The following is a 27,412-nucleotide window of genomic DNA, read 5'->3' as shown; positions in this document are numbered from 1 at the left end:
CGAAGTGTGGTCAAAATACTGAGTTTTTTCCAAATACACCTACTATGCCCCATATGGTCTAAAACCTGACAGGTGGGCAAATCTAAGCTTGTTTTTAATAAAACAAATATAAATATGGATATAATAAATAATACTTCTAATAATAATGACATTATGCAAAAGCAAATTGAATGAACTGAAAAAGCCTCCCGAGATGAAGAAAGTATGAAGGCAGTGGTTTTTAAATTCATGTAGGCTAGAAATTAATGTTTTGTAATATTTTAATAAATATTGTGGCCTTGGGCCACATTGCGCCGGGTGTATGATAGGGCCATAACTTTTTTGATCACCAGCCACTGTGGCTAATAGTTTTCCAACATTACTAGCCCCTAGCCATTTTCACTAGCCACAATTTTATTGTTGGGAAAATATATTTTATACACATAAATATGACTTCCTGACATGCTAAAATTATTTGATTTAGATTTTGTGTTATCTCCACATACCTCATTCATTTCACTTTTTGTGTGTCATGTATGAGCTTTCCCAATAATCATGAGCAAATGGGTCATGGTTTCATAGTATTACAATTAGTTTTTATTTAACATAATTTTCAGAGCTCAAAATGAAGGATTTACCAAATTGATATCTGACCACACCAAACATAAACAATAAATTTCTTAGTCAAAAATTTAAATGTGTCAAAACAAGCAAAATATAGCTGTTCTATGCTTTTAATTTAACAAAACATATGCACAGTGATCTGTCCAGGCTCAAGGTCCCCGATCAACAGTTAACACATAAATGGGGAGTAAATCTCCCATTAAAGCAATGTTATTGTAAAAAATTATAATCAAACCATATTAATGCAAAAGAAAGAAGGCAAAATAACATACTGTGTGATAATGAAAGGATGATCACACACACACACGGTTAACGTTAGACCCATAAATAATCTGTTCAAAGAATGGTTAAAGCGAAAGCAATCGGTGCTGCTTACAAAAAGACAAATCTGGAACTCTTAAAAGCAGTAAGACTGTGGGTGCAGGTTCATAATTTGTTTTCTATTGTATTTGAAAGAGAACCAATCACATCAGTTGTGTTTCTAGACACAGTTGCTTCACACAAGGAAACGGGAGCGCGTACGCGTTTGAAACAGTCACGAGCATCACCTCAGCTGTTAGCACCAGTGTTTATCCTCTCGGTATTCACCTGCTTTCTATTGTTCGCGCACACGCAATTACTTTTGTCAGTCGTGTAGCTTCTTAATTCTAAGATCGCCTTTGTATGCATATTGGACCGTCTTTTTTGTCAAACCCTGCTTTTAAGAATTATTATCCAGGGGAAATTATTTTCAACCAGCCACCAGTGAATGTCTTACCCGCCACCGCTGAAATCTACCTGCATTTGGCGGGTGTTAATGTCAAGCCCTGCATACTTTGCTCCACGACAACTTAGGATTCTATAGAATGCCTATAGGCAATGTCTAAAGTAGCAATCATTTCATAATCTGACGTTAGATTTTAGGTATTCATTTCTGACCTGAGTGGGGAAATGGTCAGATGTTAGTTGTAGGAAGGTTAAAACATACTATATATGCTTCTATCCCTCTCCCCATGAGAAACTTTTAAAAATTGACTGGTAGAACCTGAGTTTTTTTCTGATCTTGCAACAATATACTGTGCTGTATTAAAAGGACTAAGGGGTCATTTTGAGGTTATGTTGAGTTTGATTTAGTGTCTTATCAGGACACGACAGTCATTCAGTCTCCATCAGACTTTATGCAGCATGCAAATCCATTACCTTACTCTTTGATCAAATGTATGTGTGTCTGTGTGTTTGAAAGATGCCTATTGACATTGTGTTTTCAGTGTACCTTTCTATCCAGTATCTTATCGGTACGCACAGTAGTGGAAAACTCTCTTTATATTCCCTGTTTTATGAGCCCTTTATTGTATGCAAGTCTCCTCCATCCTCCATTGTGGTCTAACAATAACCCTAGGCAGTAAATCTGAGGGTCTGTCAAGTGAATGAGCACACCAGGGCTGTATATCTCTGATGGGCTCAGCAACTACATACTGCAGTGGGTGGTGATGGATTTTGTTGTGTGATTTTCCTAATGCATTTTGGAAAACACACTGATTATTTGAGATGCTTCAGACACCAATTATTGACTAAATTCCAGGTCCAAGTGTAGACACCCAAAATGGAATTATTTCCTGTAATAAATATAATTTACTTGATGAAATAGGCATTTAGTGAGATGAATGGTGACATTGAGTACTTACACTGAATTATCATGTTTTTTTTTTTGTTTTTTTTTTATTAGGTTCAAAGGTAAAAAAGGTTTTCAAGCATCAAAACAAAGGTTAATGCAGTTTTAATTGTTCTGTAAATTAAAATGAGTCCTTTTAGATTGTACTTTCCTAAACTGGTGTGCATTATAGGCCTGATTTATACATTTATACGGTACCACTTATAACATTAACATTAGTAATATTTCTTTAGTAACACTATTAGTAACAATACTTTATAAACCAAAATATGTGTGTACATATAGAACAAGAATAATTTGATGACACATTAAAAAGCCCTTTTTTAAAAATCAGAATACAAAATACTGATTAATTGTCATTTTACATCATTATACTTTGGCACTCTCCTTCAAACCAATGTTTTTACCTTTCACCCATTTGTTTTTACCAATTCATTTAATTATTTAAAATAAAGTATGATCAATTATTATTCTATAACTAAAAAGTATTCGAATCGATGTTGAATTTTATGTATTACATTGATCTGTTACGGTGAATGACTACATTGCAACATCATTTCCCTAAATAGTTTGACATTTTATTAATTTATGTTACCAAAGTTTTTTGAGACATCAAAGTACACTCTTTACTAGCATTTAATTGCATTTTATGTTTATAAATGTACTTCTATACATTTAATTAGATTTTTTTACATAATTTATTTTTTGTCTAAGATTTTCATATTTTTTCACTCATTTCTTTAATTATTTTTGTCCAAAGAAGCGCTTTACCCATCAACTTATGATAGTTATGGAATGCTGTTTGTTTTTAGGTGGGTCTCTCTTCAGAACCACCCAAACCCAGTACAGCTGTCCTGTCGGGAGTTATTCAGGAAGGGTCAAAGGTCATAACCATCAGTTTTCCTCAAGCACAGAGGGCAGAGTTCAGTACAGGTTCTGTTCATCTGACCCAACAGAAGGAGCTCTCAGGTACATCACACCGACAGTTAACATTCTGAATATCTGTATGTAAAATCACACTGTAATCCTTATCAAACAGATCTATCTATTATGTAATAGTTCAAAACACAACAGTGCTTTATTTTTTGGCAGTACACTGAAATGAAACTTTTATATATGTTTTAGGAGAATCACCTTATTCAGCAAAAATAAAAAAAAAACTGAAACCAGATAAAAATTCTATTTAAAAAGTAATTGGTATGTTTTATTTAATAATCAACACTCAAATTGAATCATTTAATGAATCGCTGACAGAGTAAAGATATAGTACACCCAACAATTTAAATGAACTAAAATCTTGATCCAAAAAATTGTTTCTTCCTTGTGTTGAACACAAGAACACCAAAATATATTCTTCAATTGTACTTTTTTGATGTCAATGTCAAACATTTGTCAAAGTATCTTCATTTGTGTTCAACAGGATAAAACCCTCTGTAAAAATATAATGAATGTGTAACAGTACATATGTTCAGTAATATTCTCCTCTCTCCAGTTTGTATGTAACCTTTGAGTGTGAAGCTTTTATAAATGCAAATGGTATTTTAATATGGCCTAGTTTTCAAGCTGTATTAATATATAAAGGCCCTATAAAGCCTGTATTATTTTTCTCAGATTTCATTTTTATGTATTAGGGTTTTTTATATATACATTTGAAGTCAGAATTATTAGCCCCTCTTTGATTTTTTTCCTTTTTTAAATATTTTCCAAATGATGTTTAACAGAGCAAGGAAATTTTCACAGTATGTCTGATAATATTTTTTCTTCCGGAGAAAGTCTTATTTGTTTTATTTCGGCTAGTTCCCTATCCTGCCTAGTTATCTTAATTAACCTAGTTAAGCCTTTAAATGTCACTTTAAGCTGTATAGACGTGTTTTGAAAAATATCTAGTAAAATATTATTTACTGTCATCATGGCAAAGATAAAATAAATGAGTCATTAGAAATGAGTTATTAAAACTATTATGTTTAGAAATGTGTTGAAAGAATGTTCTCTCCGTTAAACAAAAATTGGGGGAAAAAATAAACGGGGGGGCTAATAATTCTGCCTTCAACTGTATATATATATATATATATATATATATATATATATATATATATATATATATATATATATATATATATATATATTCCAAATTCCATATTTTTGTTGAGTTCCTTTTATTTCCTATTGATATTATCCTGGATTTTATTATAATTAGTGGTGCATGGGTCGGGCCCTAGCCTTCCCTCACCACTGTATCTATTTTTACAACCCGCCCCGCAACCTCACCAGTATAAGCCAAAGGTTTGGGGACATCACAAAAGTTACTTTGCTATGTACTAGGCCTTTCTGTTGTAACCTTATCAAAGAACTTAATAAAATAAAGATATTCCTAAATATAAATATAGGCTATAAAGAATTGCACGCAACATACAAGGACTTTTTTAGTTTGTTTTTAATGACCTCCCCGCAAATAAAGTTACAATTTCTTTACACGCTCCAACCTAGGGGGTTATAAGATGACCCACACATCACTAATTGTAATGGTTGCAATAAACTTTCGCTTGCAACAAGCTTATCATTTTAGGAACACAGCATCCAGACTTCATATTTAACAAGTCTTCTTGCAGTTTATTATTCATAGACATTGATTTTTTTTTCACTGATTACATGTACAAACCTACTTGTGATTTACTCATCCAAAATGAGCCAACTTTAAATCCACTTTATGGAGAAAAAAAGTAATTGCGCCATTCTATCTATATTTTCCATAACACAGAAATCATTTGACCCTGTGTATTTCCATCGATCTTTTTTTACTCTATCTTTCTATCTTTGTGCTATAACTAGAAGTAAAGACCAGGAAATGATCATTTTATGTGCCACTTGAACTTGTAAAGCGTTAAATTGACATTTATTGTTTTAATTTCAAAGCATTTAAACCTTTCAAGAAAATGTCAATTTGAGAACTGTCTAGCACTTCTACAGTAAGTCTCATTTGCAGTCGAACTGAATATGAAAATGTATGTTGTTCATATTGTAGAAAACTCCAGAAAAGCAGCAACTCAGCCTTCTTCTGTGGGCTCTATCAGCTGGAGGAGGTCTGGATCTCTCTCTCCAGACCATCTGACAGACACTCTGTCCAAACAGAATCAAAGATTTCAGCTACAGGTCACCATCTTTAAATCAAGCAGCTGGAGATTTGTTATTTTCAAAGCAGTACTTTGAATCCTCACATGTATTTTTTTCTTCTTTTGTGCAGGTGGATGCATTTGAGTCGCTTTTAAAGGGTGGGAAGCTCAAGCCATGTGAGCAGACAAAGGTACTGTATGATGATGTTTGCGAATTGTGTATTTTTTTAACACATGAAGTCAATTGGCTCAGTGGGAATTCTCTACAGGGTCTCTCCACTCTGGCTGAGGGGCAGGAGTCTCTTGAGAGGGCTTATCTAAATGCACAAGTCCAATATCAGATGCTGCAGCAACAACAAGGCGGACATGCCATCTTTGACCCAGACAGGTAGCCATTTTTTAAATGTTGGTGTACAGATATTGTAAAAAACAGAAATGTGCGCACATCTAGAAAATCTCGAAGGCAGGTGCTCGATCATAAACAAACATTTGTAGCAAAAGATCAAAAGAAAATCGGCACACTGCCACTTTAGCTCTCAAAAAGTCTCTTAAATCACAATATTTGACCAACAATTTGTGTGTGTGTGTGTGTGTGTGTGTGTGTGTGTGTGTGTGTGTGTGTGTGTGTGTGTGTGTGTGTGTGTGTGTGTGTGTGTGTGTGTGTGTGTGTGTGTGTGTGTGTGTGTGTGTGTGTGTGTGTGTGTGTGTGTGTGTGTGTGTGTGTGTTTAGGCAACTAATTTTTTTTAGTTCATACGGTTCTAATTTCAGTGTAATTTTAGTGTGTTTGTTTTATAGTACAGATATTTGTTATGTTTTTAAGATATATATATAAAGGTATAATGATATATAATATTTCAAGTTAAAGAATGTTCTAAAGAATGTTTAGTCTTTGCTGTTGATTGTACCTTAAAATGTTTGAGCAATGTGCAAGTAATAGGGCTCCCCTCATAGTTTTCAAAGATATAATGTTTGTTTGAATTTCAATTAATTTTAAATAACTTTAAATGTCCTTTTATTACTTAATATACATTTTTCTTTAGTTATGTGGTTTTTATTGTTTGTTTTAATTTCAGTATGATTGTTTAGAATGTATAAAAGGTTTCACTTTATTTCTGCAATTAATTAATTCGGTTCTTTTGAATTAAGGAATGAAAATATATTAAGTATAGCTGTTTTTACCACATCAGCTGAAAATAAATTTTATTTCCAGCACAGAAATAAATTATCTTATTCTTTACTACTTTGTTTTTTCTATTTTATTATTATTAATAATAATAATATAATTATTATTATTATTATTATTATTATTATTATTATTATTTGCATTATTATTATTATTTTGGTATTTGCTTGTGTTTAAAAATGAAATATTATAAATATATATATATGTGTGTATATATATATATATATATATATATATATATATATATATATATATATATATATATATATATATATATATATATATATATATATACACTATTTCTCTAATAATATTTGCAATATGACTGCCTCTTACTGTATTTTTGATCAAATAAGAACCTTCTTTTTAAAAACCTTAAAAAATCTGTGACTTGTTTGAGTGCTTATATTAATAGCTGTGTGTTTGTGTGTGACACAGGGATCTAGAGGGTCAGATCTTCAGGTCAGGGATGCGATTAGAGGAGCTGAAAGAGTGGCTGGAACAAGCAGAACAGAACCAACCTGTTTCTGAACCTACTTTATCCCCATATCCTCCTTCAGATGTGCTTTCTGCATCCATGCTGGAGCCTGAACCAGTGCCTGAGGTTCCTCAAAATGACTCCTAAACATCACTCACATATGACCTCATGGGTTCACAGATATTAAAGTGATTTTCACCTTCATTTGTTATCAGATCCCCCTGTCAGCAGTCTGTCCTGAGGCTTGTGTTGGTGTGGAGGTCAGTTCAGTCAGTGGAGAGAGTGATAGTGGTAGAGAGGAAATGGAAATGCTTCCGTTTGTTCTTCATCCCCTCGATAACAAACACCAACGTGTGGAGAAAGATTTCAGTGAACTCATGGACTGGTGAGAAGTCTTTGACTCGCATACAGTAATATTGGCACCCGGGGTAAACATGAGCAAAGTGAAAAAAATTTCTTTATCGTTTAGTCTTTTGATATTTTGCTCAAGATAAAATACAAAAACAACTTTGGTCTCTTTTTAACAAAATATAAATATAATATTTATTTATATATAAATAAAATATAAAATACATCACAAACAAAAAAAACATTAAAAGACAAAGAACAGGAAGTTGTTCAGCGATGAATGAATGATAAATTTTCCTGCAGGAACTCTGCAGATTTGCTCTGATTATTGAGTTAATCGTTCTGTCTTTATTTACTTATGTGAATGTGTGTACTTTTTATTTAACCTTAATTAATAATGAACCTGTGAATGGAATCAAAGTTTATTAAATGTCTTATCACTTTAAATGAATGATTATGATTACGGATAGCCTAATAATAATATATTACAGCGTAAACATCACACTGTAATATATTATTATTAGGCTATCCGTAATTGTAATCATTAATAATAATTAATAATTGTAATCCTCTCCTGAGATGAAACCTCAAAAACAAGCCTTCACTAATAGTCTAGATTATTCTTAAAAGCTGAAATTTGTAACTCTAGGCGTACTAAAACACAAATGAAAAACATAAAAACTTATTATAATAAAATTTTATTTTCAACCCAGTTTCTTCACATTAGTTAAACAAAAACATAGCTGCTAATAAATTATATAATTAATTATATAAGTGGCTATAAGAAAATAACTAAAACACTGAAATTGCCCATTTCCACCAATAAAATTATGACTAAAAAGTTTCCTGTCTTGCGTCCCAACAAACTGTTTTGAAGAGGTTTAAGTGGCTAAACAAAAATCCAAGATTTACAGCAGAAGAACTGCACAAGTTAGTAGGTTCTTTAAGGTCAAAAAGTCTCAAACTACATTCTGGAAAACTACATTCAGGCAAACTTAAATGTGTTTAATTGTTTTGTTAAGATTGAAAGAAAAAAGATCATAAGTTTAAACAGTAAATATAGGTTTTTCTTCTTTGCTCATATTTACCAGTGCCAATATTATTGGTTGGCTCTTTACTGTATCTCAAATAAACAGCTTGATATTTCAATATCTCTTTCTCATGGTCTTCTCACCTTCAGCTATCAGAGTGTTAAAGAGCTCCCCGGGACACTGGATCAGGCTGTGACTTTAAAGAGCCATGACTTGCTGGATTTTGGAAGCTCTGTTCCTCCTGGGAAAAAAAGTGTAACGGACAGACAACCACTCAAGACTGTTAATGAGAGAGAGATGAGAAAACCAGCTCAGCAGTGAGTCCTGAACCTGTTTCACATAATAGCTTCACTGTTGCTCTGCAAAATGGAATGAATATAATATTAAATGAATATACTCTTATTTGTGAATATATGTGTTTTTTACAAGAAATTTAAAACAAGACTTTTTAGAAGATAGTTCACCCAATAAATAGAATTTGCTGTTAATTTGCTTTATCCAAGTTGTAAGTTACTTTTTTTTTCTTCAGTAGGACTCTTTGAGAAAATTCTAATTGAAACTATGGTTCTTGGCTCTTCATAAATCTGCCATTCTTTTGAGAGTTAAAAAAAACATCCAAAAGTATGAGAAATATATCATATGCAAAATGCTAAATTAGTAATAATAATAACCTTTATATAATCAGGTAAGTCAATTTACAATGACAACCTGGCCAAGAGGGAACATAAAAACAGATATAGTACAAAACAGCAGGGACAATTACTATAAAAATTTCACAAATGCTGATAATAACAAATAAAACCAAGGAAAAACTAAATACAAGCTCTGTGATCTTTTACTATTGACTGGATTGAATAGTGATAGTGGAATAAAAATGTTGAGCTTTAAGGTCTGCTGTAAATGATTCCAAGCATCAGCAGCAGTGACCAAATGAAGTACAGACTTTGGGTATGCAAAGGTTAATAAAACTACCAGAGCGCAGATTTCAACATGTTTCCTGAATGTTAAAAAGTGACTGTAAATAAAGTAAAGTTTTCCCAATAAGAATTTTGGAAATAAACAGAAACCAATAAGTTAGTCGATGTGATTGAATAGAATCCCAATTCAATAAAAAATACAGTTGACAGTGATGAGTACCAGTAAAAAAACGAATTGCTGCATGGTAAATAACATCCAGTTTGTGAAGGAGTTTTTGAAGTTGATCTGTAAATTAAATCCCCATAATCCAAAATTGGTAATACTGTAAATTTGACCAAATGCTGCTTTGAAGAGTGTGTAAAGGAAAATTTGTTTCTGTAAATAAAATCTTTTTGAGCAATTCATTTGTGTGAGTTTCAAATGACAGTTCATCATCTAACCAGATACCAAAAAAATTTTTACAGTCAATATAATTAATCTCAGTCCCGTCCAATGAGGACATTTTAGGAGATGTTGGAATATTTAATCAATTCCATGCGTGTTTAATAAAAAAAGGTCAGGGGAGGGTTTTCTTCAATGTCAAAAATATTAGTAATTTATTAGATACAAATGAATAATTCAATTCACAGAATTGTGGTATCCTCAATGCGATGCAAGAATTACATTCAGAATTACATTTTCAAAATGAAAAGGTACAGTTTTCATTTTCTGACTCTGAGAGCTGATATTAACAGGTAGAGTTTAGTGGAATTCGTCACTTGTCAATTATTCTCCAGTCCTCTGTTGGCCGCACCCATACGTACATCCTCTTTTTCTAAGATTTTTCTGCCCAACATTAAAAGACTTCTCAACTGCACATATTCTGTGTTCAGTATCAACCCATCTCTGCTCACAGGAAGTTTTGCTGCAGAGCTCAAATTAATTTTAGACAGCCAGGCCTTTGCATTTCTATCAGCTTCATCTACATCTGCAAAAATGCTTCGTTATTATACAAATACTAATAATTAAGGTTAATATCACCTTAAGCAATACAAATACAATTGTTGAATTAAAAGAAAAAGAGACAAAAATAATAAAATATATATTCCATTTTTCCCAACAGAGGAAAACTTAACATGTGGTGAATAGTACCCATGGCTTCTGATATGTTATCTTGTGGGGTAACATTCTGTCAGCAAAAAAAACAAAACAAATACCCTATTATAATTTACAAAATTAAAAAAGTGCACTTTAAATAACCGGAATTGCTTTTTTAACTAAATGATAATAATAAATGTGCGAAATGAGGGACAAGCAGAGAGAGAGGAGTTTTCAAAAGGTCAAAATAACTTTAGAAAGGTCATACACTAAACAGTTGAGTTGTTACAAGTTTGTGATGTTTAAAAAGTATGCTGTAACAACAATTAGGTGAGACAAATGTTATGTGTGCCACAGATCAAGGATGAGGCAGGAATCGATTGTGAATTTGAGCGTTTTACTCAATGGTTTAAACAAAAGATGTAACAATAATAATGGGAGAAGAAATAAACATTTACAAAATTCTCTTTTAACGAAAACAATGAGTGTAAGCCAAATCAAAAAATGATCAAAACAAAACAATTTTTAAATCTATCGTCTAAACTAGGCGACAAAAATAAATAGTGAAAATGAATCCCGATATCTTCAGTGCACACGACACCCGATCTAAACTAATTAAACTACAAAACTCAAAATACACAGTGGGCAAAACACTCACGTTAATCTAACAAAAACAAGCTAAACTAAAGCAAACCTAACAAGATTATCATAAGGCTCAGGTTAGAATCACACAACAACCATCAAAGCATTTACTTAAAGCCAACACAGTTTAATAAGTAAACTCCAATTACCACAGTAAAACTGAGATAATAAATCACCAAAATGCCTAAGCATGCCAAAAACACAAAAGCGTGAAGCATAAAGGTACGCTGAGGCAGAGCGTACACCACAATTATCTGCCAGATATTTAAATGCTCACGGCTTGTCCGGGTATTGGTATAACTGGCACAGTCATAACGATGATGGACAGTTAACTGAACCAACAGGCAACCTAAAAGTGAAGTGAGAAGCGGAGAGGAGGGTGAGGAAAATAAATACACAAAACTAACAAGGAGCATAACATGAGTGAATAAGGTAAAAATACATCATTTAATATTCATGTTCGTCTATTGGATTTCTATAATTTACTTTGTAGAGCAAAAAAAAAACGAAGTACCCTGCTTCCCCCCTCCATTTTATAATGTTTATAAAAAAAAAAACATTATAAAAGCCCTTATAGGAAAGAGAACCATTGGTATATGAATCTTCTGTGTTAAAAAGCTCTAATATAAATCTAAATCTTGTACAAATGAAGGTAATTGACATAGATATAATGATTATACTCTGTGTTTGTGCTCTACACATCAGCTGTATGTTGTTATCAAGCTTTATTGGATAATTGAGGGTTACAGCAGTTTCTGTGTGCTTCACTATGATCAACACCTGTCTGTTTACTCTCTCATTCACCTCTCTGTTCTCTCTTTTCTAGGCAGCCGGCAGCAGGTTGTGTCCCTCCCTCATGCCCATCTGTCAGTTCACAGGTGTGCGACTCTATGGAAACTCACCCAGAGGCTTTTTGCCACTCCTTTGTATTGGCAGAAGAATCGACCAGAGAGAGTAAAACAGCAGGAAACATGAAAGCTCAAAGCACTAGCTTGACCAGCCTGGAAGAGAGAACACACCACAGAACTGTAGGCCTGAAAGCGAAGGCCAAGACTCTAAGAGCGCCCCCTATGGTCAGTTTTTGACATTAAATATTATTTTCGATGTTTATTTTTTAATATTATTTAATTGTTTTTTTGCATATATTTATGGCCATGTAGGATGGGGTCATGTCTCCAGAAACAGACAGTGGCTTTATGGGCTCTGAAAGCAGTCAGCTCACTCCTGCATTACACAGTCCTCTCCACCAGAGGGCAGTAATAAGGTATGATATGCATTCACTTTGTGGACAACTGAGACTGACTTTCACCCAAATAAATGACAGTTCTGTCATTGTTTGCTCACCCTTATGTCATGCCAGAGATTGTAGACTTTTGGTTAATTTATAAAACGCAAATTTGTTGGTAAACTAACCCCAGGTGAACTTTAATGTGATGTTTAGTAAGGCAAGATGAGATGAACAGATATTTAGCTTAAAATTTCACAAATGAATTTGAACATTTGAAGAAGAAAAAAATATATTTTGAAATAGGAAACCCACTGACTTCCATATTATGTGTTCCCTCTATGGAAATCAAATATGGTTACTAGTATTATACAAAATATAAACTGTCATGTTCAACAGAAGGACAAAAGGGCTAAAAAAAAAAGTGTCATAAAACAATTTAAAACATCTTGATTAATTCTGGAAATGTAAAAACATTTTTTTTTGCCATCCTACCATAAATAATGGTTTCAGTTTTCTAGAAGGGTGTAAAGTTATGTGTTTCTCAACCACGTTCCTGGAGGACCACCAGCTCTGCACGTTTTCCATTTCTCCTTAAAAAACACACCTGATTCAGATCATCAGCTCATTAGCAGAGAGACTGGAAGACATGCAAGTGTTGGTGATCCTCCTGGAACGTGGTTGAGAAACACTGATGTAGAGGATAGCTATTTTTAGCTGTCCAAAGCTTTTCAGTAGATGCAGTAATTTCACGTTCAACAAATCTTCCTTAAAAGAGACATCTTTTCTTAATTTTTTTTTGTGCATCCTAAAAAATGTAGTGTGTTTTTCTATTCTAAAAAAAGTGAAATAAGAAAATTCTAAGGTTCCACTTATAAATATATGTAATAAGTAGGGCCAGACAGAATCTGCAGACATTTTTGCTATATCTGTGCAAAATATTGAAAAAAATCTGTGGATTTATGCAGAATGATTTTGGGTGTATTGTAATTATAAAGTTAATAAATTAAATTATTATTTTTTTACTTTTATTGAATGTTTACAATGCAAATCCTATTAGAGCCATTTAATTGGTAAACAAAGCAAGTGTCATATAATATACCTTATATCTACTAAAAGACAGAAATTATTACTTTACAAACTGCATTGTAATTTAATCATATTAGTCAGTAATATTACTGAAACCAATTTAAAAACTGAAAAAGTATATGTGACACACATTTACACATAACTAAATAAGTAGACTTAATGATGGGCTGAAAATACTGTATGCAGGTTTCTGCGCACACAGATTCCGTGTGGGCCTAATAATAATTATAGGCATATACACTGGGATAGCAAAGTTCACCCAAAAATAAACATTTACTCACTTTCAAATTATTCATAATCAGAGTTTCTTCTTCTGTTCACTTTTCTTTGACTTGTTCACTGCATTATCAGGGGGTCGCCATTGTGGAATGAATCACCAATTTCTCTGGCAATTGTTTTACACAGCAGACGGCCTTTCAGCTCACAAAAATCTAATGTTTTTTAAATGTTGGTATTCTGACAGTTAATGTTTTATTTACTACGATAGAATTTTGTAGGGGGGCAAAAATTCCCCTGAAAAAAAAATAAACACTTTAATTTATTCAGACCAATTTACAGATCTAGTTTTTGCATTCCTACAATCCTAAAAATAAAGGTTCCAAAAGGCAGTGATGACACTGAAGAATTACTTTGCATTCCCAAAGAGCCATTCACTGAACAGTTCTTAAAAGAGCTGTTTTTCTATATATACTTCTCAAAAAAATGAAGGAAACACTTAAACAACACAATGTAACTCCGTGTTCCCTTTATTTTTTTTTTTAGCAGTATATTTTATAACATTGTAAAATTCTAAACATTTATTTAAAGAAATATGGATGTTAAATGTTATTCCTGGAACTATCACTTTAAAAAAAAAAAAACATCTCAAATACTCATCTTTTATTTCTGCATTTTTCTTTGTGTGATATCTTCTTTAGCTCCATCAGACTGTCTGACCCTCACACAAAGGACACAGAGAGACCAGAGTCTGCTTCTCCTTCTGGTCAGCCTTTCATTGTCTCTCCTTCTCCATCCCAACCTTCTCCAAACACCACAAAAAAGCACATTGATACATCAGGAAAATGCACAGGTCCTTATAAGAAAATAGGAGGGGAGGAAAGGTGTTCTTTTTCCAGTCTTTCTTCCTCCTTATCCCCCCTTCACTGGCCACGTAGCAGCATTCTGCCCTGGACAAGCAGCCTGACCAGTCAATCAGAGCGTGGAGCTGATGAGGGTGGGTGTCACCATAAGAAAGAACTAAAACCTAATCAAATCAAAATAATCTGTATTTAGATTGTTGTCAAATGATTGTATTTCATAGCATTTCATAAGGAGGCTTAATCTGTTGGATTTATTAATGTTTTATAGATCTTTAACAGTGGAACAGAGTTCACAAATGGGTGAAACCTAGTAGTTTGAAAAATAGAGTCAAAAGCCCCTTTAACACATACAGACCTTTCCAGAAAATTACAGAAAATTTGCTAGATTTTAGTCAGATATAGTCTATGTTCCTTCTTAATGCCAACTGTGAAAAAAAAATTACCGATAAAATGCTTAAGATAAACCGCTGCTTGTTTACCTTCAAGCTCTGCTTTCTTCAGTTGCTTGACGTGTGTACACGTAAAGCAGCCAGTGAGCACCAGCACACACACATATTATGAACATCTCAACATGTGATGAGTTCCTCTCTATGTTTTCATCAAAGTTGTTCACAATACCTATCCATCCACACAGTTTGTAATGTAGTAAAATGTTTACGAATACAAGTGTAGCCGTTTAGAGCTCATTTCTGGTTAATTATGTCAGAATTTAACGGTATTTTTGAATGGATGTGTGAATGGTCTTTTCCGGAAAAATTCCGTAACATCCCTGCCTGTGTGAACAGTGCTTATTTAAGTTTACCAGTAAAGTCATTTAGGAAATTTTCCGGATATTTACCAGTACTACTGTGTGAAAGGGTAACGTTAATCAATATTTTGGAGGCTGCACTGTGATTCTTTATTTGGAAATTTCTACAATTAACATGTCAAATGATTTTTACAATTATAATTACTCTTAATATTAATGACATTTTTTAGGTGTCTTCTGCAAATTATCAAAAGTAGAAAAAACATCTAACTAAACAGGACAATATTTTAGGATAATATATTTTAAAGCTCTTTATTAATTAGGGTTCCCACGCTTCTTGAAAGTATTTAAATGTCAGACACATGGATTCAAGGTCTGGAAAGTACTTAAAAACAAACACACGTCCTTTATAATGCTTGAACTACATTTTAAATATAAAATATAAACTGTTTATGGTTTTATTCAACAGTTGTACTTCATTGTCAAAAACAAAACAAAAAAACTGAGAAATTCTTAAATTATATATCTAACGTTTAAATCTTGTACAATAACACTGACAAATAAAGCATTTTTAATTAATATTTCAGAAATTACAATTGAAGATTAACAGTATTGAATTCAATATTAATTTTATTAAAGTTCTTTAAAATTTACTTTTTAAAACTGTAATTTTTGAAAATTCCTCTGAAGTTTTTAACATAAATATAATTTTTTTAAATGTAAATGTTAAGTACAGTAAGGACTTTTATGGCACTACATATGCTGGGGTATGAATTACAAAGGTGATTGCTTTATTTAAAATTAAAGGTGGTTTAAAAAGTCCTTGAATCTATTATTCCTGAAGATGTGGGAACCCTGATTTATGCTTAAAAATATATTTATATTTGATATTTAAAAAAACTATTTTGGTCTATACCCAAAAATGTTGTCTTTTAGTGAACTTACCATACAATCAATGTATATAATGCTAATATTTGAATATTTTCTCTCCATATCCTTCTTTTATCATCTCTCTTCTGTCCATTTCTTATCAGAAGAAGAAAAAGCACAGAAAGACAAATACCCACAACCGACCAATCAGCAACTCCGCTCTCACAGAAGCCCCTCCCTCCACAGGCCTTATCACCACAGTTCTGCTCAGCTAACAAATCACCAGTGAGTTTCCTAAAGGCTGACCCGGCCACTGCAGCACAAACAAGCAGAGATTTACAGCCACTCTTTTGAGCAAATGCTCTACTGTAAAAGGGACTGCTGGGAAAATCTACAGCCATATTAAGTGATCTCCATGAAATAATTTTTCACTTCCCAGCAGCCAGACCTCCATCTGGATAATTAGATTTAATTTTTATTATTTCCTTTTTCTTTGATTCAGCAGGAGTCGATGTCAAAGCTCGCTAGTATGTATTCAGCTGCGCATCAATAAATCAGTATTTATCACTTTTAGCTATTAATTAAACATTAGCCAAATGTGCGTTTTAATGGTTGGAATGCGTTTTAATGGTTGGAATGGTTCACCTACCCACATCCACACACCCACAATGTTTGGCACTGCCAAAAATGGAGTGGTTATTTCTAAAAACCTGTGTTGATCTAAACACTAACAGAGACTCAAAATATCTGCAGATCCAATATGAACACTCAAGCGCCGTAAAACATTTAATCACACCATTTTACTGCCAGCAATAGGTCTGGTCCAGACTAGAGCTTACATTGACCACTTGACTCTAACCCACATGCAACATGATTTGAAGTACAATTTGTTTGTAAAGAGCATTGCAAAATAGTAACAATGCTTTTATTACTTACATTGTATTCTGTTTTCTACACTAAAAAGTTGTCTAAAAATTGCTGTGGCCTTCTAACACTAAGGGCTCAATTTTAACGATCTATGCGCAAAGTCTAAAGCGCAGTGCAGAAAAGCATTCAGGGCTTATCCGAATCCACTTTTGCTATTTTAAAGATGGAAAAGTATGTGGCACATGATCTAACATGGTTGTGCTTATTCTCTTAATGAGTTATGGGTGTGTTTTGAGCATAACGTGAATTAAACCAATCAGAGTCTCTTCTCACATTCCCTTTAAAAGTCAGTTGCGTTGCGTCATGGCGCATTTGCTATTTACATGGTGGACTTTGTAAGTGATAAAACTGAATGCTTCACTAGCAAGGAAAGTTACACAGACCATCTGCAGTGAGAGGATGAAGAACAAGTCTCCTCAACTTTACTTTTACTCTTTACTCCTTTACTTTCATGAATAAAGAAACGGTGTTGTTCACACTCCACTAAAGACATCCATTAGCCTACATATCTAATTTTGTTTGTTAAATGCAAATATTTGTTTTAAAACTATTTCTGAATTCATTTCTAACTTTCAGCAAACCAATTAATGAAAATAATGAAGTGTGGTTATATCCAAACACACGTCTTATTATGCCCCATATGATGATGCATACGGTACATCTCCAAAACTGACAGGTGGACAAATCTAAATTTGTTTTTATTCAAACAAATATAAATATACATATTATAAATAATACTCATAATAATAATAACATTATACAAATGCAGATTGTTATGAATAAAGTGAAAAAAGCACCCTGAGGTGAAGAAGGCAATGTGCAAGCATTTGGACCTGCACAGGCGCATGATTAACACACTCTGCGCTGGACTTTAGACCTGCTTTCAATTGGTCAATGGTGTGGTTGATTTCAGTTCTTCAAAATAGCAAGGCACCAACAATGCGCCTTTACACACCTCCTTTTTACATCAGCACATGAGTCCTCAAAGTGGCGCAAATGGATTCGCTATTTAAACAACGTGGTGCAAAATGTGAAAACTACTCTTATATTAGTGTACCTAAAAAGATCCAGAAAATGCCATTTTTAGATGTTCAATGGCATGTTGTTGTTGTTGTTGTTGTTTTTGTCACAGTTTCTAATTATTCTCATTTCTTATAATTTCCAACTGACGTTCTGATAAAGATATGTTTGTAAAAATGTAATTAGAACTGAACATCTTATTTTGTTCTCTCTTCAAAATATTAAAAATGGCTTTTTTATTTATGCATTTCAGAGAGGCTCTTCAATCTCTGCAAAAAGAAGTGAACCGATTGAAAAAAAGATTAGAGGGAAATCTGAGACTATCAAAACCTGCCAGACCTATGAGAACAGAAGTTTCTGCCTCTGAAGACACCAGAGGTCACACACATCCACAGACATCAACACCTCAGAGGCATGATTTAAGGTAAACTATTGTAGGCATTCTGAACTAAAGCTTTGGGTATACTTCTGTTTACACAGTCTGTTCTGTCTCACAAACATACACATATTATCCTATATTTAGGATTATTTCATGTCATTTTCCACAATATTCACTGTCACTTGTGTATAATTTGTCATTGCTTAACAGTACAGCTTTCCATTATCGATGTAAAATGTATTCAAACAAACATCTATACATTATGAAAGGTGACTGTACAAACAAATGTTTAGCTGTAGTTTCTGAGGTGGTTACTGTGTAAATCAAAGACACACTGACAAACACTCTGCAAATGAAGGATGATGATCTGATTGTAAACACAAGTGACCTGAAGCTGGCTTTAGATAATAACCAAACGAAATGAACACAAATTATGTATAAAAAAATGACTTACATCTTTCAGACAAATTGTAGGTAAAAAAAAAAAAAAAACGTCAAGCAGGTCAATTATGGCACATACACCCACTGGCCACTTTATTTGGTACACCTGTCCAACTGCTCTTTTATGCAAATTTCTAATCAGAAAATCACATGGCAGCAATGCAATGCATTTAGGCATGCAGACATGGTCAAGACAATCTGCTGCAGCTTTCAGATGGTAGGTGTCATAATTTGACATCAAAGCGTGAATCCATCCTGCCTTATATTAACAGTTCAGGCTGGTGGTGGTGGTGTATTGGAGTGGGGGATACTTTCCTGGCACATTTTGGGCCCATTAGTACCACCAATTAAGCTTCATGTCAAAGCCACAGCCTACCTGAGTATTGTTGCTGACCATGTCCGGCCCTTTATAACCATAGTGTACCCATCTTCTGATGGCTACTTCCAGCAGGACAACACGCCATGTCATAAAGCGTGAATTTTCTCATACTGGTTTCTTGAAAATGACAATGAGTTCACTGTACTCAAATGGCCTCCACAGTCACCAGAAATCAATCCAGTAGAGCACCTTTGGGATGTAGTGAAACAGGAGATTCACATCATGGATGTGCAGCCAACAAATCTGTAGCAACTGCATGATGCTATCATGTCAATATGGACCAAAATCTCTGAGGAATATTTTTTGTACATTGGTAAATCTATGCCACGAAGGATTGAGGCAATTCTGAAGGCAAAACAGGGGCCAACCTGGTATTAGTAAGGTGTACCTAATAAATTGGCCGGTGAGTGTACATACACATATAATAGCTGTGTTTTCTTTTCAACTTTTTCAGCTAACAAAAAATATTCTACACAAGTGAAAATGTTATCTGATGTCACCTTCAAAACCACTACTTAATAACAAATAATAAAAGCAGACAACTGGATAATTTCAACCACTATAAATACAACACATTTCAGTTGGTAGCTAAATTATTGTACAGTGTGTTTACAGAACTTGACTTACTCCTTAAATTTTGGTTCAAACTAAACAAATTAGGTCTTTAAAGAGGAGGAGAAGGCAGACAGAGAGAGCTGGCAATGGAGAAAAAGAGAGAGGAATTTCACCTAGACCAGTCCTCAGACAAAGATCAGCATCTTTACCTCGACATCGGCCTGAAACTGATATGAGTATGTTTGACTATATGTACATCTTTGAGATTCTCTGTGGAATAAGTACAGTATATTGCTTGACATTGTTTATGGATGAACAGAGAGGTTTTTTAAATGATTATACATGACAACACTTGGATGCTGCTTGTTTGCATCAGTTATTGTTCTTGTTAATCCTGCAGCATCTGATTCTGAGCATGCTCAATCTGAGCCAAGACCATCAACGTCTAGATATGTCCCAGTGTCGCCTGTGAAATCAAGAGGAAGAAGACAAACCAGGAGATTTGAATGTCACAAAGAGGATAGTACATGTAAGAAAATATTTAATACAATTTTAAAATATGGCTATTAACTGTGTTGGGTTACTGTAAGTTAATTACTTTTCTGCTGAAAACGTAAAGGATTGCTTTTCATAATGAGGTAATTTAATTACAGTTACTAAGAATGTTGTAAATAAATACATTTTAAAGAGCCCATATTATGGGTTTTTGAAAATTCCCCTCCATGTAGTGTGTAACACAGCTCTAAGTGAAGTGAAGTATCCAGCTAAGGCTTAAATCTGTTAGTGTACAGTGTTTAAAACGGTTGATTCATCTATAAAAGAGTCGACTCATAGTGCTTCAAACGAGTCGCCTTGATACCGATTCATTTGGTGTTTCGCCATGACGTATGAACGAAACCAAGTTATTCACGTGCACGCGCAAACCCGGGAGATTTCAAACCTGAGGCCCCGCCCTCTGACGCAGAAACCCAGACACACACACACCCACAAACACACGCACACAAACATGCCGGTCGATTGAAGTCACACTGCAGATGGACATTATCAATTCTCTACCCAGAGATGAAACCTCAGCATTATAACCAAGCAGTTGGAAACTACTGGAAACTACATGCTACAAAGAATACTTCATCTGCGTTTGTTAAAGTAAGGATCAGTAAAGAATAACTTACTAATGGACGTCAGGATGAGTTTCTTCCTCCATTTCTCAAGTGTAAGTACGTGCGATTAAAGTTGCCTCGTTTACTCTAGCTTGCAAATGTATTTAGTTGTGATTTGTTACTTGTAACCGCGTGTACTGTATCAGGTTAACTGGCTATATTCTCTTATCGCGTGCAAAGTCACGTTAAAAACGCGACGCGTGCTGTTTGTTTACGGAGCTCCGTGGTAGAGGTCTGCATTCCCGCGGCTGTCCCCGCGCCAGATTTCTGTGGCGCGGGAATAAATTTCTGAATCAATCGCGGGAGCGGTCGGTAACAGGTTTAATTTGGGACGGGAGCGGGCTGTCTAGCAATATCGTGGATATTGCTATGCGAATGGGACAGAGCTTTGCCTGCCTGTGTGTCTGCTTGGCGCTTGTGTGTATGTGTTAGTGCGCGCGTATGAGAGAGAGAGAGAGCTCTGTCTGGCTGTCTCTGGACTGTTTAGCTGGGTGATTTTCGGTTATGTTCTCCCCCGCTCTTTAGCGGGATCGGGCGCGGCGGGCAGAAAACGGGGCGGTTCGGGCACCGGGACAAGAAATTCTAAATATAAGCGGGAGTGGCTAAAACCTGGCGGGTGCGGGCGGAAGCGGGAGCGTTGCCGTCCAGAGGTGTGTTTGTGTGTGTGTGTGTGTGTGTGTGTGTGTGTGTGTGTGGCAGCTAAAATCCACGCCTACACTATGGAGCGCGTATGAACTGTGATTACTTTTTATATTGCTGATTAGCTATTGGGCATTTCATTCTCTGACTGAAGGCAGTCGACCAATCGTGACAGACTGTCATCGGTCCAATCAGCGCAGATTAGCTTCGCGCTAAGGAGGGGTTTGGGAACAAATGAATCAGTGGACGATTCATACAGGAGTCGCTGGGATAATTAGGTAAAAATAAATGCAGATTATAAGACCATGAAAGTGTTTTTTGACTTTGCATGCATATTAGACTGTTGTTGGAGACCCTTACAACCAAGATATGACCCTATTTCATGTATAATATGGGCTCTTTAAAATACTGTATGCAAATATAACAGTTCTGTATAAATCAATTCATAGGAGCAGAGTAAATGTATTTTTGGTTATACAAATATATTTTGCAGAATTATTAGATTTCTTGATTAAAGAAAGGTTATATTTATAAAGACCACTGAACATGATTAAGAAAAAAATTTTAATCAAAAATTAGTTCCTGACAATATATGGTATGATTTTAGAGAAACAGCAACAAACGTTTATTATGCTATTCCGATATTTTTTATAATAATGAAGCTTTTCAACTAAAGAAGGTTACATTTATCTGACAATTTCACATGCTTTAGAAACTATAAATTCTAAACTATGAGTCTGAAATTAATTAATGACAATATATAGAGGTGTTTGAAATATGCTGTTGTTTTTTTTTTTGTTTTTTTTTTTTGTTTTTTTACAAAAAAACATTTTAGGTTTTGATACATAATGGGCTCTATAATACACCCAGTGCACTAAGGCACAATACATGTATGTCACCATTTGTTGCTTTTTTTAGACCAGTGCAACACTAATTTTCACGTTTTGCGCCACGTTTTTTGAATAGCAAATCCATTTGCGCCATTTTGTGGACTCATGTGTGCTGGTCTGGTGTGTTAAGGCGAATTGTTGTTTTTTCAGTTTATTCATGACAATTTGCATTTGTATCATGTTGTTATTATTAGTAGTAGTATTATTTATTATATGCATATTTATATATTTTTTAATAAAAACAAGATAGGTTTGTCTACCTGTCGGGTTTTGGAGACGTATACATTATCATATGGGGCATAAGAATAGGACGTGTGTTTGGATATAACACTTCGTTTTATTGTTCATTATTCGTTTGCTGGAAATTAGAGCTGAATTTAGAAATAGTTTTTAAACAAATCTTTGCCCTTATCAAACGAAATGAAAGATGTAGGCTAATGGATGCCTTCGGTGGATTGAGTACAACACCGTTTCCTTATCCAAAAAAGTAAAGGAGTAAAGAGTAAGAGTAAAGTAAAGAGAAAGTAAAGAGGATGTATGGAGGAGGCTTGTTCTTTATCTTTGCGCTGCAGATGGTCTGTTTAACTGTTTCCTTGCTAGTGAAGCATTTAGTTTTTCCACTTACAAAAAGTCTGCCATAATAGCAAATAGCAACCCATTGCTGGGAGTCACCCATACACTTCCATTCACACACATACACTATGGACAATTTAGCCTACCCAATTCACCTATAGCGCATGTCTTTGGACTGTGAGGGAAACCGGAGCACCTGGAGAAAACCCACACGAACAAGGAAAGAACATGCAAACTCCACACGGAAATGCCAAATGATCCAGCCGAGGCTCGAACCAGCGACCTTCCTGCTGTGGGACGAAAGTGCTATTCTGCCCCACCATGCTGCCTAATTTCTAAATTCTAATGACTAATTTCTTATTACTGTCTGAGAAGTTATTTAATTTCTTGACTCAATTGTTAAAGCATAGATATTAGAAATTAAGGTCTTAAATTAGTAAAATCGATGACTTAATGTAAATTAATTACTGAAGAGTACCCAACACTGATCATTAATAACTTGTGGTCATTTTAACTGAACATCAGCAGGCAGATCTGACAACAGCGATGAAGCAGAACCAAACGGAGGAGCAGAATCTCTGTGTCCTGATTGCATATCCGATCGTACCAGTGCTTTGACACGTAAGCATTTTCTGTTCATTATATGAAAAAAACAGGTCTGTACAAAAACTATATTTTTATAAGCAAACCTCTTTTATTATTGAAAGGTCTCCTGAGGAGCAGGAGCTCTCCACATCTTGCACAGACTTCCTGTAGCCATTGCCCATTGTGTGGTGCATTACAAGCCATTCAAAGAGCCTCTAAGCCAGGTTTGGTGCTTCATTATCTATATATGAAATGCTTTCATTAAACTTTTCATCTAATATGGCTTTTAAGAAACAACACTTACTATATGTGTGGCTATTTAGCTCCAGTCTCCAGTCCCAGAGCGAGTCAGCCAATGAGATCCTTACAGAGAGAAAAAGGAGGCGTGAACGTGACAGTGGCTCCTCCCCCTTTATTGCAGAGAGCTGTTCCAGTTGTCCCATATGTGCCTGTATATCCTTCAACTCTGTAAGTACTATTTAAAAAAAAATGTTTATTAGATTGCTTTGGCAATAGATCTGTCTAGAGAAATGAAAGGAATTATCACTTTTGAACAATTTCAACATTCTGTTCTGAGTTAAATGCAATTGGTCTGAGTATTTCTGTGGTAATTCGAAAAATGCAAAATGAAGAAACATTCATTCATTCTCCTTCGGCTTAGTGCCTGATTTATCAGAAGTCGCCACAGTGGAATGAACTGGCAACTACTCTAGCAAGTAGAACTGGCAAGTAGATGCCCTTCCAGCCACAACCCAGTACCGGGAAACCAATTTCAATATTTTAAATGAAATGCTTTATTTCCATCACTACTTTTTAAAATGGGTTTCTGTATTTTCATCATATTATTGTTTTCATAAAGTGAATTTGAGAATCACTGAAATATCCTAATAACAGAGTTGACATAATTAAACTACTATTCATGTATCAACAACATAACTTTTTGTACAAGTAAATGAGAGAAGAATAATGATATACCTCAATGCCTTCCAGAGTTTCCAGCCAGAGGAAGTGACATCACTTGGAGCAAGTCACATGCTATATCTATTAGTGCTTTATTGCTTTGCCTTTTTATGAGTAGAGAGAACTATATGAATCCCTGTGAGGGGAAACTCATTTTCCACCATTAACATAACCATTACCACATAAACAGTACTACAACACACCATTTGGACCAAATTAAACATCACAACACATTAAATGACTGGGAAAAATAAATAAATAAATAAATATATATATATATATATATATATATATATATATATATATATATATATATATATATATATATATATATATATATATATATATAATTGATTAATTTTCCTTCAGCATAGTCCCTTTATTTATCAGGGGTCACCACAGAAGAAAGCTTATCCAGAATATGTTTTACACAGCAGATGCCCAGTTCTGTACACACTCATTCACACACATACACTATGGACAATTTAGCCTACCCAATTCACCTATAGCACATGTCTTTGGACAGTAGGGGAAACCGGTGCACCTGCAGGAAACCCTGGCCAACATGTGAAGAACATGCAAACTCTACACAGAAATGCCAGCTGATCCATCTGGGACTTGAACCAGCAACCTTCTTGCTGTAAAGCGACAGTGCTAACCACTTAGCCACCGTTTCGCCCCATATATACATACAGTACATACATAGATATAACTGATGTAACACATTTGACCAGAAAGCAAGGACAGACACAAACTGTATATTTTATTACTGAAATTGCAAATAATACAGATAATAGATGAGTCATGTTTAGATAAATGGTTACTTATCCCAGTTTTCATCTTTATTTACTAAATTATTTAAGTATAATTTAAGCTGAATGTAAGATTTAGGAGTCAAAGACGGTCAAAAATAGGTACCCGACTGTATAGTGTAAGTCTTTGGGTTAATATTTTCAATACAAAATATCCCTAAATAAATCCACATGCAAACATCACTAGATAGCTTGATATAATTTGTGTTATTAGTCAAAACTGGCATTAATGTTGAGTTGTGGATTCTTTATTTTATATACAATTCTTTGAGCATAAAGTTTACAAGAACATGAATTTTCAATGCAAATGAACATTGTTTGAAATGCAAATCTTTAGTAGCATCACAGATCTCACTTTTTTTTTTGTAATGAATTTTTTATTCCCAAAATTCATTCATTCGTATTTATCAGGGGTCGCCACAGCAAAATAACCATCAACTATTCCAGCTTTCCAGTTTTACATGGCGGATGCCCTTCCAGCTGCAATCCAGTGCTGGGAAACACCCTGACACACTCTCATACTGTACACACGCACTCATACACTACGGCCAATTTAGTTCATCCAATTCACCTATTCTGCATGTCTTTAGACTGTGGGGGGAAGCACCTGGAGGAAACTCACGCCAACACGGGGACAACATGCAAACTCCACACAAATGCCAACTGACCCAGCTTGGACTCGAACCAGCGACCTTCTTGCTGTGAGGCGACAGTGCTAACCACTGAGCCACCGTCCCATCCTATTTTCCAAAATGAATATATCAGATTTTACAGTCAGATAGAAGTACTTTTAACAGCTATTGCCCTGTATATACCCCCCATCCCCCCACCCCATTAAATGCACATCAGGAATAACAGGATAACTGTAGTTTAGACCAAGCAAATGAATAAATTACATTAAAATTGGCATTCGTAATATAAGATGAAGGTTAAGTGTCCAAGATTTCTTTGATGTCGCATATATAGATTTTGGTGACACGGTGACTCGGTGGTTAGTACTGTTGCCACACAGCAAGAAGATCGCTGGTTCGAGTCCCATCTGGTCAGTTGGTATTTCTATGTGGAGTTTGCATTTTCTCCCAATGTTGGTGTGGGTTTCCTCCGGGTGCTCTGGTTTCCCCCAGTTCAAAGACATGCGCTATGGATTAATTGAATAAACTAAATTGGCCGTAGTGTATGTCTGTGAATAAGTTTGTATAGATGTTTCCCAGTACTGGGTTGCAGCTGGAAGGGCATCTGATAAGTTGGCGGTTCATGTAGAGACCCCTAAGGGACTAATCCGAAGGAAAATTAATAAATGAATATATGGATTTTCCACACTGTCAAAATGCAAATCTCACTTTCTATTGTGTCCTTGCTGAAAAAAAATCATTTAAATACTGACAACAGATTACTCATTCTTTGTCATTTTCCTGTAGATATTTCTCCAGCCCAATGACTCCACAGGCATACCCACAACCCCTCAACATCTCATCAAGTCCCGTCAGGCCTGAGAGGTCAGGGGTCAGAGGTCACCGCAGACGCTCTTCCTCCATGGAGTATCATCAGGATTCTATGTGCAGCGCTTTGACCCGTGCCATCACTGCAGCGAGACACATGAGAGAAGCCTCACAGCGCATGGCCAGCAGCCTCCACACTGCATCCTGCAGCTACTGACACACACACACACACCTACATCTATTCATTTAGTTCTGCTGCTTAATTGTGTTGCATATGGAAATGAGGGATGTTTGTACTTATTAGTTTACATAAAACAAATCTCGTTGTGACTGATGACATGTAAATGAAAGAAAATGTAAATTGTTTCAGGTGAACAGCTGCTTTTAGAGGTAGATGCAGTAGCTGCGTTATGGTAGCATTTACAGGTTTGAAAATACAGTGACCAATTTACAGGTATGGAAATACAGTGACCTCAAAAAATATTTATAACACTTAAGACTTGCTTAAATACAGTTGAAGTCAGAAATATTAGCCCCCGGTTATTTTTTTTCTCCAATTTCTGTTTAACGGAGAGTTTCTGTTCAACACATTTCTAAACA

At 34.8% G+C, this 27,412-nt stretch overlaps 1 protein-coding gene across 6 annotated transcripts in view; it reads left to right on the top strand.

Annotated features, from left to right (window-relative positions):
• The window catches only part of akna (AT-hook transcription factor), a 49,364-nt gene extending 21,952 nt beyond the window's left edge, over positions 1-27,412 (top strand). For 3 of the 6 annotated variants that reach the window (XM_087300938.1, XM_087300939.1, XM_087300940.1), the window contains 18 exons: positions 3,067-3,223; positions 5,277-5,404; positions 5,496-5,555; positions 5,634-5,752; positions 6,987-7,152; positions 7,242-7,411; positions 8,555-8,722; positions 11,869-12,115; positions 12,203-12,306; positions 14,274-14,569; positions 16,221-16,338; positions 18,254-18,424; positions 19,860-19,990; positions 20,155-20,283; positions 23,542-23,637; positions 23,724-23,825; positions 23,925-24,069; positions 26,792-27,412. In XM_087300938.1, the coding sequence (XP_087157064.1) occupies positions 3,067-3,223; positions 5,277-5,404; positions 5,496-5,555; positions 5,634-5,752; positions 6,987-7,152; positions 7,242-7,411; positions 8,555-8,722; positions 11,869-12,115; positions 12,203-12,306; positions 14,274-14,569; positions 16,221-16,338; positions 18,254-18,424; positions 19,860-19,990; positions 20,155-20,283; positions 23,542-23,637; positions 23,724-23,825; positions 23,925-24,069; positions 26,792-27,029 (2,745 nt within the window). In that variant the 3' untranslated portion in view covers positions 27,030-27,412. Of the gene's footprint in view, positions 1-3,066; positions 3,224-5,276; positions 5,405-5,495; positions 5,556-5,633; positions 5,753-6,986; positions 7,153-7,241; positions 7,412-8,554; positions 8,723-11,868; positions 12,116-12,202; positions 12,307-14,273; positions 14,570-16,217; positions 16,339-18,253; positions 18,425-19,859; positions 19,991-20,154; positions 20,284-23,541; positions 23,638-23,723; positions 23,826-23,924; positions 24,070-26,791 lie in introns of all 6 variants that reach the window. The other 3 variants (XM_087300936.1, XM_087300935.1, XM_087300937.1) reach the window with 1 other exon arrangement.

The sequence above is a fragment of the Danio rerio genome, chromosome 21 (genome assembly GCF_052040795.2).
Source record: "Danio rerio strain M-AB ecotype USA chromosome 21, GRCz13ab, whole genome shotgun sequence".
Lineage (NCBI taxonomy): Eukaryota > Metazoa > Chordata > Actinopteri > Cypriniformes > Danionidae > Danio > Danio rerio.
Note: the sequence above shows the minus strand (reverse complement) of the source record. Positions and strands in the feature narration are given on the sequence as shown.